Source organism: Spea bombifrons, chromosome 3, assembly GCF_027358695.1.
Source record: "Spea bombifrons isolate aSpeBom1 chromosome 3, aSpeBom1.2.pri, whole genome shotgun sequence".
NCBI lineage: Eukaryota > Metazoa > Chordata > Amphibia > Anura > Pelobatidae > Spea > Spea bombifrons.
The window spans coordinates 112,973,625-112,992,564 of record NC_071089.1 but is presented as its reverse complement, the minus strand read 5'-3'; the positions used below and the strand labels follow the sequence as shown (position 1 = coordinate 112,992,564).

Below are 18,940 nucleotides of genomic sequence, written 5' to 3'. Positions count from 1 at the left end.
TCTTTAAATTCATTCCACGGAAATACAAAAAAAAAAAATCACAACTAAAATGAGACATTGGAATTATTGCTAGTGAATCTGAATTTTCATGCAAAAAAGGGTTGCGAATGAATGAAATCGGAAGCGATGTTAATGAGAATGGTATACAGTGTTAGTTTTCAAAGGGAAACAATAGATTTTAAAAGGTTATTGTTAATAATAATAATAGAAAATCTCTTTAACTCACACACAGCAATGTCTCCTGCTTAATCCTAATAGCACCAAAAAAGATGTCCTTTCATATTTATTGAAAAATAAGTAAGGAATGAGATTGTTAATGAATAAAAGAATAAAATCATTTTCTTGTGATGTAACTTACAATAACTTTTTTTTTTTTTACAAATTTTATAAAAATATCACAATTTGAAGTTAATATGAGGTTTTCCGATAGCTATAGATTAAGAAGATGTGATGGTTGTCGTATATATATATAAATTAAACTAAGCTTAAAGAGGGTATTTTTATGTCTTGGTGCAAGAAGACAGATTGGTAGCTCTTATGATAAGAAGAAAACCAATATATATTTTTAGCGTTTTCTTCCGAGAGATGACAGGTTTTGACCTGTGATCTTTAAATATTGTCTGATAAACCAAGAAAAACTAATAATATATATATATATATATATATATATATATATATATATTCTTTTTTTTTTTGCGGTTTGATCTTTTTCTTTCAATGTTATATGTTTGATATAAAAAAGAAGTTTTGTTCTAAAAATATATTGCTCCCTTCAGGCACTAAAAGGAAGACCTTAGTGGCATTGCTTTGAAAACTGAATACGAGACAAGATCGACAGACAGAATGGTTAGAGCACGAAACGGAGGGGAAGGGGGGGAAAGATTCATCCAGATCTGCCACAGGTAGCCAGCAGCCATCCCTTAAGGAGTTTTCAAGACTCTTTTCCTGTATAAAGTGCTAAAATATTTGAGGGATCAAAATAACTCCTGCGTTCGGAAGTGTGAATTAGTGGATTGTGAGCTATCGAACCATTAAATCATCAGATCTTAGTTTATGATTGTCAGGTGACGCTGCGAAACTAGGATACACCTGAAATAGCAAAGAAATAATAAGGTAATTTGGTCATGAGAGAAGGAGGGAAAAAAAGAGGCATGTTATTTGAAATAAAAATAAGTATATATAAATATAGGTATGTTAAAGTCAATAAAAATGTTTTTTGTTTTTTAGAAACAGCAGTAACCCATAGTAAATCCACTCCTGGTGGACTACCATTCTCATCATGCTGATCTAGCCGCTAATGATGAACAGTGCCATTGTAACAACCATTTTGACATGCTAAGGATGATGGGAATTAGAGTGCAACTGAAGCTTGGGGGCATCCCTCTTTTTTAAAATGACCCAAAACCCATTCTCTCTATATATTTAAAGCAGTGCCCCATAAATATAATTCATGTAAGCGAGACAGACAGACAGACAGAAGTATAGATAGGCGGACAGACAGATCTCCGTTAACAGGCATATATCTTGCAACCTGTTCTCATTTTCCATAAGACATATGGGAAGAAAGGCTTAATAGTGAGTGGCTTTATGTCATTCTGGTCCAAACCAACACCCACTTTTAGCCAAGCCCCGCCCACTTCCAGTCTTTCACGTCTAATTTTGCTCATGACCTGCCCACTTTTTGCGTATGCCACACCCACATTTTAAAAAATTGAGGGTACATAAGCAACCTGCTTACACGGAGACGCTTACCTAGCACTTAACAAGCTTACGAATAACAACACAAAAACGACAACAGTATATACAGCCGTTCAATGCACAAACTGAATGTTTGGGTTATTAGAATTACATAATTTGACAAAGAATGCCTTCTGGTACAGGAGTGATCCAGAACCAATCAACATCCCGATTGTCTAATTAAAAATAAATAAAAATATCTAATTAACACAACTATCGCTGCGCTGCTATGACCGACACTTCACAGCCATCAATTATTTGTTATAATAACCTGGATTATTACATGTAATTATTCCGAGAAAATGCAAAACCATTCTTTTAACAAAAGGAAAAAAAAGAATACTGTGACACATGTGACCGATGACCTCATACAGCTAGTTAGCAGCTGCCTATAATAGTAACAACGTAATTCAGACTAAGAAAAAAATAATTAAAAACACCCCTCCCCCGATGAGCCGGTGTTTCTTTGTTAAAGCAGATCACTTTTCTCAATTCCTACATTTTTCCAGTTCTATGCACTGAATTAACCCATACATTGGTCTTTACATTACTAAATTACACATTTACTTATCTCTCTGATATTGTAAAGTCGCTGCTTGTTGTTCATTGGCTCAGGCAGCCTTTGTAAGGAGAAGGAAGAAAACCTCAATGAAATCAATAATATAATGTTGTTTTTTTTAACTTATATCGTAATAGGTAAAGAGGCATTCTGTTCTGGATCATACATACCCTCCGGTCCTGTAAGGGTTACATTTATGTCCAATAGAACTATTTAAACTACTTGGATATATCTGGATTTTGTTGTAAAAAATAAATAAATAAATAAATAAATAAATATATATATAAATAAATATTTATATTCATATTTTTTCAGGGACAAATTTATTGCCATGTGACACAAAAGCTGGCACTGACAGGTTGTTGTGAAAAAAAGATTATGTCTTGTTTTTATGTAATTTAATAGAATCTGCTAAGGTTAGTTTGTTTAAGGTCCTAAGACATTGGGCCAGCACCTTTAAGGTTGATGTGTGAGGTTTTGTGTCAGTTTTCCCCAATTCCGTTTTTTTGGCTTCGACTAAGTGAAGGACACGCTGAGAATCTATTTAGTTATTTATACCGTACTCGGTATCCAGGTCATCGTCCCTCAGGGTCTCTGGATTGGCAGCACAAATCTAAATATGACAGATGGCACCTGCTTAACCAATTCATTGCTGTCAGTTCTAATGGCAAGCTCAAGCCTGACGTCCCGTCATTATAACAGACAAGAGCTGTGGTCTGCGTTGAGAACATGCACGTCTGGGGCTATGTGTCCGGGCCATTTTAAAATGGGAATATATATATATAAATATATATATATATATATATATATACACACAAACACACACTAATGTTCAAAAATTTGAAGTCACTTAGACACAAGGAAATTTCTGGCTGTAACATAATTGCAAAAGGGTTAATCAGTGAATCCAACGTGCCATTGGGGTACAGGAGTGATGGGAGTGATAAAGGGCCATTGGAACACGGGAGTGATGGGAGTGATAAAGGAGTGATGGGAGTGATAAAGGGCCTCTGTCTGTTTGCCTATGAAGAGATTCCCTTAAAAATAGTCATTTACAACATTAACCCCGTCTGCTCTGGATTTCTGATCCACTTTATGTTATCTTAATGGACAAAATCTGTTTTTCTTTCAAAAACAAGGACATTTCTAAGTGAACCCAAATGTTTAAATGGTAGTATATATATATATATATATATATATATATATATATACTGAGTGTATATCGTAATTCACATATAGTTTTGTTAGCCAATATTACCTGATACATTTCTTCTCCCTTCCATTAAAAAGGCTGCTTGAACCAATCAATAAGATTTAGCAACTAGGAACAGGGGGAGAGATAACTTAACGGGGAGGAATAATCATTCAGATCCTGAGAACGGGAAGTTAAGATGGCTGATCAGACGAAAGACACATAAAGCGGGTATCTAAGTTACTGATTTAATTGGCAAACCCCATTACATACGTTCATTTAATGGAGTGTAACTGAGTAATAAACCGTAAAATGTAACATTTGGGAAAAATAACAGATCCGCTTCCAGTATTTCTGGCCAGTATTAGATAATCCTGTTTGGAATTTAAACACAAACACGATAAGTGATGACAAAATCAGGAGACAAAATCTATGATATATTAGCTGACAGCATCCTCTCTGTCATAGGGAGGGAGAATTGTTTATTCTTGCTGTTTATTCAGCATCTATTAGTTACATTTTTCATTTAAAAGAGTTAAAACCATGAACAAGCGGAAAATCCTATTCCCGAAAATCCCACTTAACCAGAAAATCATTTGACTTGTTTGGAAAACACTCTCAGAGCCAAAACAGCGAAATATTTTATGTTTTAAATGTCAAGTGAGGGGGAAATATCAACAAACTCTTAACGAGATGGCAAGAACGGGAAAAATAATAAAAAACGAAACTGTTCCGCCGCAGACTCCCCGCCGCGCAGTCCTAAGCCTTTGGCCTGCTCGAGCCCACTCAAGACCAATTTCAAAGGTCAAAGACCCACAGCAGGCAGGTCGTATTATTAATTGTATTTTGGGGAGTTATGAAAAACATCAAAAAGGGGTTAATTCTGGCAGAAAAAAAATGCACGGCCTTCAATTACAAAGTAACCCAGGGCTATTACTATAACGATCATTGGGCTTTGTGCTTCGGTTCTTCAGAATATCTTCTCGGCAGGGCCGGCCCTACAATGGAGCCGACTGGGGCAATTGCCCCAGGCGGCACTTTAGAAGGGGCGGCACTTTGCCGCCCCAAGCGTTTTTTTGTTGTTGTTCGTTTTGAAGCGGAGGAGAGAGCGAGAGGGGCGCCGAGTGGTTTTCGCTTACCCGCTCGGCGCCCCTCTCTCTCTCCTCTGCGGCGAGTCTCCCTGTTCGGTCTCGGTGCCGGCTTGTAATGCTGGGCGCCGGAAGTGGCGTCAATTTCCGGCGCTCAGCATTACAAGCCGGCACCGTGGCAGAGCAGGGAGACTCGCCGCAGGACTCTTTAAAGGTAAGTACCGGGGGGGGGGTGTAAATAATGGCGTCGTCGAAGTTTAAAATGACGCCCCCCCCGTGTCGGCGGAGGGGGGGGGCATTTTAAACTTCGCCCCAGGCGGCGTTAAGTCTTCGGCCGGCCTTGCTTCTCGGGTCCTAAAGACCTTCACGCTCAGCATGTTAGAGCATAGAGCGATAATGCCCCCGCCGCTAGACCTGTGTCCTCCACATTGATGTTTTTGGAGCCCATGGCTTAAACATGGCACCTTCTAAACCTCCATGCTCAAGGGGTCTATTCACTAAACTGCAAGTTCTCTGAAGCCAAGTCGCATTTCAGACCGTTAATCACATCCGCACTTTAATTTCACGTCTCGATAATATTTTTTTTAAATAGCTTACAACTTGATTGTATTTGCCTGATATAAGATCCTATGTGATCCTCTGAATCCATATATGTAACATACGCTTCATAAAATATTATTATTATTATGAAATTCGCTTGTTTTACCCCCTTTTGTTGAATGATACTAAGTATCTATCTTTTTTCACTTTAAAACACTTTGATACTTAAAATTCTTAAAAATCAATATATGAATGAATAATTTACAGAAAAATAATTATTCAATCTTAATTATTATTTTTTTTTTACATTATACCTATTTTTAAGGGAGTTTGTGAAAACAGGGAAGCTTAATTTTTTTTTATTTTTTTTTTAAACATCAAACTACTCAATAATGTTTCCTTTTTTTTTATTTTTTATTTTTTTAAAGCTTCGCATCCAGGAACCAATGTGATATACGGTATTTCTAGTATACGATTTGCCTGTAACCCGAAACGCCTCTGTGTTTTATATTAGTGTTTTTTTAAATGCATTATTCTGTTTTCGCGATAAGCAACTAGCTTTTAAAGGGATCAGAGTTCATTGGAAATCCTGTAACGACAGCAAGCTGCTACGGGAAAATGCACTTTATAAAATTCATTTTAACCCCTACAGTACAGTGTATTTTAAAGCTAAAGGGTTCAATTAAAAATGTCTCCAAATGTCTCCAAATTTAAAGAAAACAGATATTAATATTTTAGAAACAAAATAATATAGCGTTCCTGCGCTGTACAGATAACCCACATATTAATGTAGGATTTTTTTTTAGTGGCACAAAAAGATTTATCAGGGCCTCGCATTTAACAAAAAAAAAAAAAAAAGGAATAAAAAATATAATTATATAATTAATATAAATAAATAAAATTATAATTATTTATAAACTGAATGATTGCTTTTTCCAAATAAGACTTAAAAAGCTCACTTTCGTTCGATGCAGTCTTGACAAAGCTAATGTAATTGCTGTATTAGATATTTTATATATTATATATTATTACACACATATTCTAAAAAAAAAATCAGTGGAGGTTTTCTTAATGTTAAATTAGATTTTTTTTAATGTTAGAGATTCAGAGAAGGTTTCATAGGATCAAGAAACCTCTCCAGTCTTCAGTATGCTCTACAGGGCTCTTATATGTACTATATTTTTGGTTTTATTTCTTCTTTATTCTTCTGTAATTTTTTTTTTCCAGTCCAATGGACTGAAGCATTGATAAGTAGCCATTATACAAAAAAAGGTGTTTTTCTTTATCTTAAATTAATCTCTAAACAATTTGAGCAAAGAATGGCTTGGCCACCTTGCGCCCAAGTCGCTCAAACTGAGGTTTGCAGTGAAATCTTCAGAGAAAAGGCAGGAAGGTTTTTTTTTAATAGAAAAAGGGCAATTTTTTCATTCCAGGTACTATTTGTCTTCTTATAAAGTAAACACATGAAGATAGGTTCGTGCTCGGCCCATAATAACTTGACAGAATTCATCATTTCATTGCAGTCTTGACGTGAAAGTTTTTGTGTGTCCAATTTTTTTTCCCAAATCTTGGTTATTAAAGTAGCACTTCTCAAACTATTCCAAACAAATGACGCTAGACGAAACCCAGCGCCTCGCTTGGAAAAGAAGCTGGAAATACAATCCAAACTCACGGGGTCCTTGCGTCTTCAGGGGGGAGACACTCCCGTTATAAGCCCATCACAATAACTCCGTGGGACAAAGGGTTCTTTGCCGTAACTTTATGGGTCTTACGGATCCGCTTCATTTAGTCGGCCAAATTTTAAAAGCTGGGGATTGAGTAACGATATACGAGCCATAAAACTAGTAGCTAGAATGATCACATATCTTATGAGATATGTGTTACATGTTAGGCGCGTTCCAGACTCTTTAGCTCTTAGAATGTTTCCTTTCCAATTAGAACCCTAGAGCAAAGGCTCAAGTTCAAGCACAGGTAAGCATGTTAGATTACATGAAACACATATGTTCAAATAGTAGCAGAGACATGGGTCTCCAGGTGAAACCCTTCTTCCCCAGGTCCTTTTTCTCCCTGGGCGATCGTGTGTGGCGATTGGCACTGCCCATCCATTTTCCTTCCCACTTAAGGCTGTCTGGGGCTAGCCCTGTCCCATGCATGGCTAAACCCACCAACACGCACCACTATACCTGCCCCCTCACTAAGCCAATCGCCCAGAAGAGGGCGAGCTGCCGATAGCCTAGTCTAGGAAATGTCCTGGTATGGACCCTGCAATAAATACATGTTGACACGTTGACTTTCATCCATCTTTCCATTAATGTGTTTATGTGCCGGCAGAGCGGCTATACTCCATGCCAGAGTCTTATTCCGATCCGCCATATTGACCTCTGTTAAATCACTGGACTTTTATAGGAATCCTGTAGACACGAGTGACAGTTCCATTATGTTTACCATGGCTCTGCAAGCTGTGTTTATGCAGCAGGCTTTTCTTTCAATTCTTCTTGGGTTTTTTGACTTCATGGTCTCAGCTGCTTTCTGAAGTTCTAATAGAAGCTCTAGGTAAATAAATATCCGCCATGACATGCTTTATCTTCATCGCATCACAGAAGTCAACAATGTACGGGTTATGCTGGGATCAGTGGATCCTTTTAAATGCTGGCATGTAAGGAACTTTGGGCTTTCCTTACCCCCTGATTTCACTTTATTCTTATTTTTTTTAAATCCTGCACAGCACTTACATGGGCAACCACTACGAATATGCATGTGGACTTCATCGTACTACGGAGGAAGTTACAGGGGAGGTAATAATAAAGTGTTGCATAGAAAAAAAAATACATTCATAAGTAGTATATATATATATGTATATATAATATTTTATGTTCTGTGCAACACTTTATTATATATATATATACTTTGTAGAACTGTTTTTGTAAAATTAATTCACTTTACCTGCTTTAAATATATATATTTAAAGATATAACAATCTTTTTTAGCTTGCTGAGCTTCACCCGGAGTCCCTGGGTGAATGGCGGCTTCCCTGGGACTCCGAGTTACTAGCACTCATCTACAGGAAGGGGAGTGTCGTTCGATCATGCCCACCCCCAGGTTAGGCATAGGATATGCCTACTCCCTCCCACTTCTGGACCTTTTATAATCTAACTGGGGCTGGCCCCACCCCCTAATCACAGCCACACCCCCAGGAGAGAAGGAGCCCCTATGCAGACAAGCCTGGGAAGTGCCTTGATATACCTGCGATGGTTGCAACTGGCTAATAACCCCCCCCCCGAATATAAAATTCTACTAATTTACCAAAATCCCAGTCTTTAGCTCAGTAACGTATCGCTGTGTGTGGAGAGGTTCATCGTGCTGGGGTAGTTATCAGTATCTCACATCTTAGTACATCACGCATGTGTGAGATGAAAAGCACAGAGTTAAACCTCACTCAGCCCAAAAAATATACATTTTGTAATATAATTTTTTTTCCAAGTGGAGCCAGTCTGTGGAGTGGGCTGGTAGTGGGGAGTGGGGGGGGGCAGTGACTGTGATGAATTTCTTCCACTAAGTGATAAAATAAATTGAATTTTCAAAAGTATAAACACAGAGAAGCAGGAACGCGTTTTACAGAAAGGGCTAGAGGGCTTCATCCAATGCTATTATCTACTAAATAAGTAGCCTCTGTACTTAAGACTGATAACAGCAATAAGAAGATGCTGTGAATACTAACTGCGAATGTGGAGGAGATAACACAGGGTCAGCGAACATCAAAAAAAGGCAACGAAATAAAAAAAACCCACAAGCAAATAAAAATATAAGCCTCTGGGTCTGCAGCCGCCATGGGCTATGAACCCTACTATGCTCAGCCAGGCCGTGGCCTGCTAGTGCTTTATGGGATTAATAGGTTGCCTATCACCGGAAACCTGACTTTGACCATACATTGTATCATTTCACATTTAGAACATAAGGCCTAAGTGTTGCGAACTATTAAACAACGCATTAGCTTTGCAGCGCATGAGCGATTGACATACAGATCTCTGAAAACAGGACACGCCAGAAACGTTCGCGTCATATCAACATCCTGAAAGAAAATGGCACCGCCGAACCGTTAGTCCTTATTCAGCCAACGCATTTGTTTTTTTTAAAGATAGCAAGCAAAGAAAAGGTGTCTTCATGGAACACTTGTTACCCCTTCTCCTGATCTTTGAGTCTGCTCGGGGAGGGGGGGGGGACAAACTGCAAGGCAAAGAACGCATGTAGGGGTTAATGTCTTGGCAACTGAGAGAAAACAAGCATTATCTGAACAGACAACCCCCCCCTACCCCACCGCTTCTACGCTATATCGCGCTAATTATAAAAACGCACTCATATCTGTTTCGGGTACATAAAGAACACAAATTGGAAAATCAATGGAATGGAAAAAAAGGCAATAAGGTGTCCTATTAATAACAGATCATCAATGGCTAAAAGACGGGCATTTTTTATAATAAAATAAAAATAAAAGTGAGGGAATGAGGCATGGAGATGATGGAATCTGTCTACATGACGCTTTCTCCACTGCTAGGTACAATACTTTCACGGATGAGACAGAAATTGCTTTTAATTAAGGAAGAATGCCATTGATTTCTGCAGCTATCTGTACTAAAGACAATTAAGCTGATGTCTAGTGGCTGCTGTAAGCTTACTACTAAATTACCGAAGACGGAATTATCTTTTAAATTGGCTACATAGACAATTAGCCAGGGGACCTATGATACATCACAGTGACCGGAGCCATATGTTACCAGCAGTTCTTACAAGGTTCACGGAAATGTTTCTCTCTCTCTGAAATCTATCCTGTTTTCTGATCCTAGAAATGTTAACCAGGGCAATGAGTTCTAGAGTTTGGACGTACCTGGGAACTTTCTACACGAGCCAAACCATCATAAAGGTTCTATTGTAGGGACTATCTCGAGGTGGCAGAGAAACGCTCCTCACAGTCCCTATGAGAGCAATGAGGTGGAGATATTCTGAAACGTCAGCCGTGTTCCAGTAGTGATTTTGAAGTTTGATATACTGGGATCCTCTGACATCATTAAATTAGATCACTATGTGAAGGAGTCGGTTCTAGACTGTCATCATTTACCCCGATAAACCTTAAGACCCAGAATCAGCCCCAGGCATGACTATGGGCACTTTGTAATGGGCTTTGTAATACGTTCTAACCTATTATAGAGCCTTAAGTAATGGCCCCCACTGCCTTAGATCTGTAACGTTACTCGTTAGGCTATGTAGACAGTCATATTGGTCCAAAAGCAGGACAAGTTAAAGTAGCCCCAGAAATAAAAAAAGCAGCTGAATAGGTTGGGAAAGAGGGGGTGGGGTGAGAAAAAAAAAGTAAAATAAAAATATATAAAAATAATAATAATAATATTTGTTCTGCAGGAGTCTCTGTGTTATAACTGTGTTTGGGTGCTCGGATTGAAAATACATTCAAGAGATCTGGAAAGAATGGCTGCTGGCTTTTGTGACAGAAGATTCAGTCTTCACAGACCTGCAAGAAAAGGGAGGAGAAAAAAAAGAAGGAAAAGAAAAAAAAAAAAAAAAAAAGCCACACATATGCGTCCTACAAAAGAACAGACCAGATCACAGCTGGATGGGAGGCAAACCTTTTAATCAGGTCCTTGAAATACAAGCTGCAGGAAGCTAGAACATTTTGGTGGACTTCAAACTCTTTGCCTTCAACAATTATTTTCAGGTCTGTAAAATCTTTCGCTCTGCGCTGCTGGTTCAATTCCTTCAACATTTCTGCAGAACAGAGAAGACAGACATCGCCAAGGTTCCAATTAAGAATTTTCTCATTTTCATAAAGATGAAAATGAAGAAGAAAAAGAATTAAAAAAAAAAAAAGAAAGAAAAGAAAAGATACGTCTCCTTATTTCTTTCTTGCTGTTGGCAAGACAAGCTCAACAATTGACACCCCAAAAAATACATAAATAAAGGTCACGGACACTTACAAGCATAAAATAAGCAGCAACCTTGGAATTGTACGAATAATAAAACAAATTATATATATACATATAAAATATAGCAAGGAAGGAGGCAATCGCAAACAAACAATAGCTTATCAAAATGGAAAAAATTGACGTGGGAACAAAACATGCATTATAATACGATTTCTAAATCCAATATAAAAGTCATAATGGAGTTATAGAAAAAAAAACAAGACATTTTTAAAAACACATTGAAAAAACAGCAACAACCCAATAATACCTTCAACCATCGCTTTCAGTTTGCGAGTTTAATTTCAAGAACTAATATTCCTCCCCTCCCCCCCACCACAATTGGTTAATTTACCGACAGTGACCTTGTTACTGAGCTAAATCCAGCACGAGGCAAAAGGCTGGTGTTTTTCAAACCATTAGTGGCGTCTATTTCCAAGAGACATTGACAGTGATTTCAGGAACACATGTGGTTTTAGCATATATTGTAGGTGATCTCCCCCCAAAAAAGCGCAGACGTTTCTAATCTGACGGTCATAGCGGATGCCAAAAACATGGGATGGCCGTCTCTCCCTGGAAGAGAGAATGTAACAAAGTCTGAACGCGATACATTGTTTGTTAACAGTGTCAAGAAGTGAACCGCCAGTCCGCAACGATGTTTCCGTAATTTTTCCTGCTTTGGTTTAGTTTTTTTTTTATAAAAAAAAAATGATTTTTTTTCTTCAAAATAAAAGAGAAAAGCATGCAAAACAGAATATTCCATTACAAGGAAGAATTATATTTTTGAGCGCTTTTAAATAAGGTTTAATTGGTCGTGTTTTAGCTTTTGGTGGGTTAGGGTCTCGCTGGGTCATTTTGGGTTGTTTTGAGATACTTTGCATGGGACTTTCTTCAGTTGAATAGAAAAGTCACATGACTTGTTTTGTCCAGCACAGAAAAAGACAAAGAGAGCAACTAAGAACCCTATTAATACCTTTTTTTTTGCAATAGGTCATGGTGTTCGGCCTGTAGGATGATATCCATTGGTGGCCTCCTCAACCATTTGAGTTGAGCATCAAGTGACTTTAACATATTCACATTACTGTCCTATGTGATGTTCTAAGTGATGAATTAAACAACCTAAATGTATTATTTCTTCTCTTGCTCCTCAAATCAATGACGTGTGACGTATAATGTGGATCAAATGTTATGGAATCAAACTATGGAGATAATGTTTTTGTAGACCCCAGCCTACTATATCTTTTTCTGGGCCACGTAATGCCTGAATTTGCAGAAAACCAGCTTTCGTCCATTCCGGTTTTACAAGTTCTTCTGCCATAAATGTTGGGAACACGTCGTGTTTTTGCCCCGGAGAGTCCCGGTAAGACAGATGAATGCTGGCCATTTGGAAAATGTTTTAAATCCTTGGTTCTTATCAAAGCGGCACTTAGATTCCATGGTAACGCGTGAAACTAATGGGCACTTAACGAAGAGGCCATATGTCACCCCCAACTTTCTGGAACATCGCGTGCCAGGAAGACAATTCATTTGTGTGCATTACGGGGTTAACTTTAAGAACGGAACACTGAGCAATTGGAATTTTCTTTTCTAGAAAAGGAGACAACATAAATCCCCGAGTTTATAATTACAAAGTCTGGGTGAGTAAATGTCACCCTGCAAGCGCACATACATTTAATTGAAACGTGTAAGTGTCTGAAAGGCTAATTATTGGTCACCGAAGTGAGTCACCGCGGAGTTAACAGATGATTAGATATACTTCTGATATAACGTCAGCCATTGTCATCTTGAAAATGGAGCAAGCGGACTACTTTGTCCTAGGGGTTCTTCGCGTTCCTTATTCTTTAATATTTTATTTTTAATGGAGCATAAACCATCTCAAATCTTGTAAAAAAAAATCCCCGTGTGAAAGCTGAGCCTGCTCCAGGTTTAACAAAGGCAATGATTCGCTTTTCATTAAGGACTCACAAAAAAAGATACCGAGATGCCTGCATTCGATAAACAATACAGTCTGTGGCGGGTACAAAAGGACTGATGCTAAAAAAAAGGTGACCGGGTGCGAGCGGAGACTGATAAAGTTTGTATAAAAGCCACTGGAGAACACTCTCTTGGTTGCATTAAAATACTGAGTTACAATAGATCTGGGTCTTTAATGTGTTCTAAATTAGTTACAAAAATGGATTATTGTCTGCATTTGCCTCCGATAAAAGTTCCTTTTTTTTTAACAGAAGCCACGTAAGCCAGTATGTTGCCAATTTGCACACAGCAACCCCTACAGGATACTATGGAAACTACGCCGGCTGAGTACAGACCTCCATAATGTAAATCACCGGCCCATTGAGCGGCGCCATGCCAGGAATCCTGATCGCCCCACAAAGCCACCTGGCCGTGGTTTTGCAACCTAGGCCAGTATTTGCTGCCGATACCAACGCACGTGTATATAACTATACGTACCATAGTAACGAGACAACGGGGGGCACAAAAAAGGCAGAACAACACACAGTTATGGTGTGTGGTCCAGCACTTATCAACAGAGGAATTGTTCGCTCTGGGCGGGGCTTAACGTGAAGTGCATTATGATTGGACCTTCAGTGTATGCCCCTCCCAGCATGACTAAGAATTCACACCAAGGCTCTATGCGGAGGAGAGGGGGCTGCTGGATGGCCAATGGGTGGTGCCACCGGATACCAACCCACCATGCATTTACCTAGTTTGCCTTATGGCCTTATGGCTAGTCCAGACCTGACCATTCCCATGTCCTTCATCAGTTTACTAGTCATAATTGTCACTCGCGCTGCTTTACATATATATATAAAGATGAAGCCAACAGATCCGGGCAATACTATGCCAAAGCCTAAGGCAGAAAACATATTTCTACAGAGAAGAAAATGTTCCGGACGCAGACGTAACCATACATGAGCCGTGAACAAGTCACGGTGTCTCGCTGCGCTTCAGGCAGAACACAAATGGCTGCTTCCATCTCTATACACTCGGAGACCAAGGATCACGGGGTCCATTCACAATGCCGCTTCCACCGCTTTGCTCTTTTGTAGAAACAGCTTGCTTTGATAATTTGTTTCAACTTCACAATGTCCAATTACGAGTCTAATTTAAGCCGTTCTAGCGCTTCTGCACCTGCGTCCACCAAAGGGCATTTTAGAGCTAATTAGAAATATTACATGTGTAACAAATAAAAAAAAAAAAAAGAAGAACTTCATGGCATCATATCTAATGATAAAAGGATCAAATCAAGCAACATTGCTAGTATTATGGCTATAATTATGGTAATATTAAGTGTTTGAGGGATATTCTTGGTTTAAATTGAGCATAGTTTGTCGGGGCTTGTAAATAATTTCTCTAAGGCTCTACTGTAATCTGATGTTATGATGGATCTAATGTAGGTTCCAGTGAAGAGGCAGGCAGAGATCTCATTAAGTAATAGGAAGGCACCCATGGAGCTGTCTCCTCATTTTCCGACACTACTCCCAGGAAATCTTGCATGAGACACGGGCTAGGACTGGCCATCTGGCAAACCGGCAAACGCTGGTCATCGCCGTCCCATACTCACCCGAGCTGTCTCTCCAGCGGCAGATCGGGTGCTGCAGTGTGTGGCCAATGGCTAGATACGCCCGGCCGTGTGGTGTGTTAGCCTAAAACCTAATGTGCGGCTGTACGTGTGCAGCCATCTGCCGGACTTATGTCATCAGGTAGCTGTCCGCCTTAAAGTGCCAGAGCCACATCGCCACCACCAGTCCAGCCCTGATGAGGCCTATCTGCTGGTTATAGCTATACGGCGACCATTATATTGCAATTTCGTGTCCAGGGACTACGTTCCTTAATAATGTTCGTTGGGCTGAGTCTTTAGATGGCCTTTTGCACCGAATTGCAGCAGCTGGGGCTGCTCGTTCATCCGTTATGTGTCCTAAAGGGGAACAATTTACCGCAACACACATTTTGTTTACTGGTGGATATGTCGTGTTCGAAAATATCATCTGGAAGCAGTAGACTCAGAAGCTTAGAGGACGCGAACTGTCAAACACAAGGTGAAATATCTCTAATTACTGAAAACCCTGGTAAACACTTCAGATAATCAACTCTGTTGGTGTTTTTTTAATTTTTTTTTTTGCTTCGGTTTTAATCGAATTTTTCTGTACAGTTTCTCTAATGCTTCTAGAATGTTTCACAATCATCGACCAGCACGTGGTGGGGAACATGATTTTCTAAATAAGTATATTTAATTTTGCTTGCATGAGTTATTAACATACCTGGGAGCTTCACAGGGCAAGCTACCTGAAGCTCTCCCTTCTCTGGGGGAGTGGCTTTGTGAAGGGGTGGGGGATACTTATACGTGGAGGCGTGGTCAGTTATGCACAAGGTGGGGCTAGCCCAGCAAGGGGCGTGGCTAGCTAAGGTCTTTAGTGGAAGTGGGTGGAGTTTGTTTATGGCCAAACACCGCCCCCTATCTAGAGAAAGGAGAAACTGAGCCCGGAGACTCCAGGTGAACCCCAACGCATCCCCGGTTATAAAAAATGTTAAATAAAATATGTTTTTTTAACTGCCAATATAGTTTAACGTGTTCTGTTGTCCATTATCATAATAATAAAATGGCTAAAGAAAAAACAAAGCCTGTTTAAAAGTACTTTTTAAGGAATTTGTCATTGAGAACCTTTAAAGCGTTATATTTTCAGGGTCACAGTGTTATAGGAGCTCGTTTCCAATGTCTTCTGGCCAGAGTCACGTAAAAAACCGAATTCCTGATTCTACACACAATAACGCTTTGGTTGAGCAGGTGCAAATTTGAAGGTTATATTGCAGCAAATATATTCATACTTGTCCTCGGATACTACACTTCTCTAAGCATGCTTTTATTTTCTTAACTAAATAAAACTAAAGTAAAAATGAGACTCACAACCAAGTAAGAGGGCAGCAAGACTATATTGACCCCGCTGCTCCGGGATAATATAATGAAGCAATTAATAAAAATATATACAACATAACAAAATAAAAAATAAAAAAAGTCCTCTGTTCCGTGAACAGAATGTTAATCACAAGGACATCCTAGGGCTATGACTAACGGAATTCTGCAACAAGAGTGGGAATCAATATTCATAGGCAGGATGTGTCAAATGCCAAGGCATAAGCACCCATAGGACATGCCAGGTGTAGCAAAAGGTAGTACCGTGTACTACTGAATCTTCATTACTGGGTATCCCCAATGGGCCATCGCTTCTCCCCAAGACTTTTCGAATGGATTATAACCATACTTGGGAACTCTCCAGAGATTGCTGGGTGAAGCACCGGTTCTCTGGGTCAAGACCCAAATCCTCCGACACGGTCCGCTCCCCGCCCATTTTCCCTTTAAAAGGGGGTGTTTCCCGCTGCCGTCAGCAGGAAGGCCCCCAACATCAGTGGGACCACCCCCGACGTCAGCGGGAACGCCCCTGGCGGCAGCGGGAACTCCCACTGACGTCAGGGGGAACTCCCACTGACATCACGGGACCGCCTGCTGACGCCAGTGGATAGTGCTGGCCGCGTCCCGCAAGGGAAGTCTCCGGGTAGCCGAAGTTCCCAGGTATGATTATAACCATAAATTTCGTTGTCTTTGTTCATTTTAAAACAATTGGTTTTCCAAAAGTAAAACACATAACCTACCTACTTCCCCCGGTGTAAGAGAGGCAGTACTTTTTTACAGTTCATAGTTTAGAATTGTCCACCACTACCTCCTGTCCTTTTTCCGCTCCGTGTTTCACCTGTTTACATTTAACCGTCACATTCTGCCAGAAAATGGAAGTACTTATTTAACGGACCTCAGTTACTAGAATAGTTATGACATAATGTCATATCACAGCAGCTTCAGGGATCAGATAAGGGCCATCTAGTCTGTTCATTTCTTCCCAGTTTTAAAGACTCAAGCCTTAATCAGTCGTTGGTCCCATCTTAAAGTAGGGATAGCTTTATGGATGTGGGTAGATAGTGAAAGTCATATTGTAGCGTTAACTATTTATTATGTAGGGCCAACTTAGCTTCTTTAATGTGGGTGAAGGTCACTAGGGTTGGCCCTATATAACTGGGTAAGACGAAGCGGGGAGAATGGTAGCGAAGGGTATGGCCAGTATAAGGGAGAGAAGTTGGCTGGCAATCCTCAGGTATGCATATAAACTTTAAAAACAAGAATACGGATTCCTACAGTAAATAAAAAGCAAAAAATATAATTATACGTGCAGGTATCTATAACACTCCATATGACTATGTTTCCAGATGTTTGCTAAAAGCATTCTCCCAATTCCCCGGCTATTACTTAAAAAAACTTTTTTTTTGGCAATTCTAGAAGGAATTTAAATTCACGGCTGTTGATGACTCAGGGAATCCGACTTTGTTCCACTTCGGAGAGAAGAGACAAGGTTTGTTGATTCAAGATGTGTTTTTTTTTCTTCTTAAGCTCAAGTTTACAATGATTGGATTTTGCTCAGGGTCAAACCAAGAAGAATTTATGTGAAACGGGAACAAAATTCTTTCTAAGGCTGCTATTTACAAACAATAAGACAACCTGTAACATAATCTGTCTGATTTCTTCTTTAAATACAAAGGCAATCTGCCAATTCAAAGATGTAAATGAATCTTCAAGGGAAGAAATAAAAAAAAGAAATAAACAGAACGACTTGACAATGTTTAAACATAATTATTGCCCTGCCATCAATAGCTGGAACCTTAATCAACATATCAAACAGCAGGGGTACCAAGAAAACTGTCATCTCCTTGCCCAAAATGAGATTGAGTTATCAGAAGGGATTTCATTGTGTTTTGTTTTTCAATCAGATAGTTAAACAGAAACTTGGATATTATTTTGTACATTAATTACTGTTTTAGGTATAATTCGGAAGTTGTTAATGTATTCAAATGTCTCTGTACAGTGAGTTCTGTTCATGAAGAAGTCACACCTCTCGAGCAAAGGATTACCTTGTATGCTAACACTTGCAAAACAACTGGTATATTTACCAAAATGGGAGTTGTTTGTGAGGGCATGCAAGGGTCAGAGTCTAATTTTGCAACTTTCAGGCAAAGATACTCAAGTTCTCCCTAAACTCACATCTTCACAAAAATTACTGTCCTCTCCCCCTCGGAATAAGTATATATACATATAGAATACATTTATAGATAAATAAATAGAGAGAGAATCTGGATAACCATGCTGCGATGGGGGCAATATAGCCCTCTTTCCCCACCCCTTGCATCATGGGGTAGGTTGTAATTAAATTAACCTGGCGGTGTATCCTGCTCAAATATATCCCCCTCACCCTCATCTCTGCATATAAATATACTCCTGTTCCCCAGTGGCCCCCAGTGGCCCCCATCCTCCGTAGACTATATATACTCTCGTGGGAGTACTGGTATATATACACACTCTCCTGCAAAAGGGTTGGGAGTGAGGGGGGTACATTTAGGCAACATACCTTCTAGTTTGTTGTATTACCCAAGAGAAGGGGGCAAATGTCAGCCAACTATGACAACAGGTGGGGCAGTTGACAGCTATGCATTACGGGGAGCTGACTTGGTCCTAACGCAGACTTACGAAGACGAGCCCTTCAAAATGAGTAGTGAGGCTGGAGAGTTAAAAATGTTTCAGCCCACCGCAACTTACTGTTTATTGAATAAACCCATAAAAGAAACCCTGGAAACAAAATTCCATATGGTCCCTTGTTTAACATACAATTGTTTTTATTCCTTTTCTGTAGAAAGCATGCTGCATAGCCATGTATAAAGTGTTCCCTTTGAGAATCACCTCTGCCTCTAGCCTCGGCTAACCTTGGGCCAACACAGACGCTTGGTAGATATTATACTCTCGGAGAACAACAATGAG

At 39.5% G+C, this 18,940-nt stretch overlaps 1 protein-coding gene across 1 annotated transcript in view; it reads right to left on the bottom strand.

The window, feature by feature from the left end:
• The window catches only part of KLHL29 (kelch like family member 29), a 387,892-nt gene that overhangs the window by 80,434 nt on the left and 288,518 nt on the right, over nt 1-18,940 (bottom strand). The window contains exon 6 of the mRNA XM_053459279.1: nt 10,753-10,891. Coding sequence (XP_053315254.1) covers nt 10,753-10,891 — 139 coding nt within the window. The remainder of the gene's footprint in view (nt 1-10,752; nt 10,892-18,940) is intronic.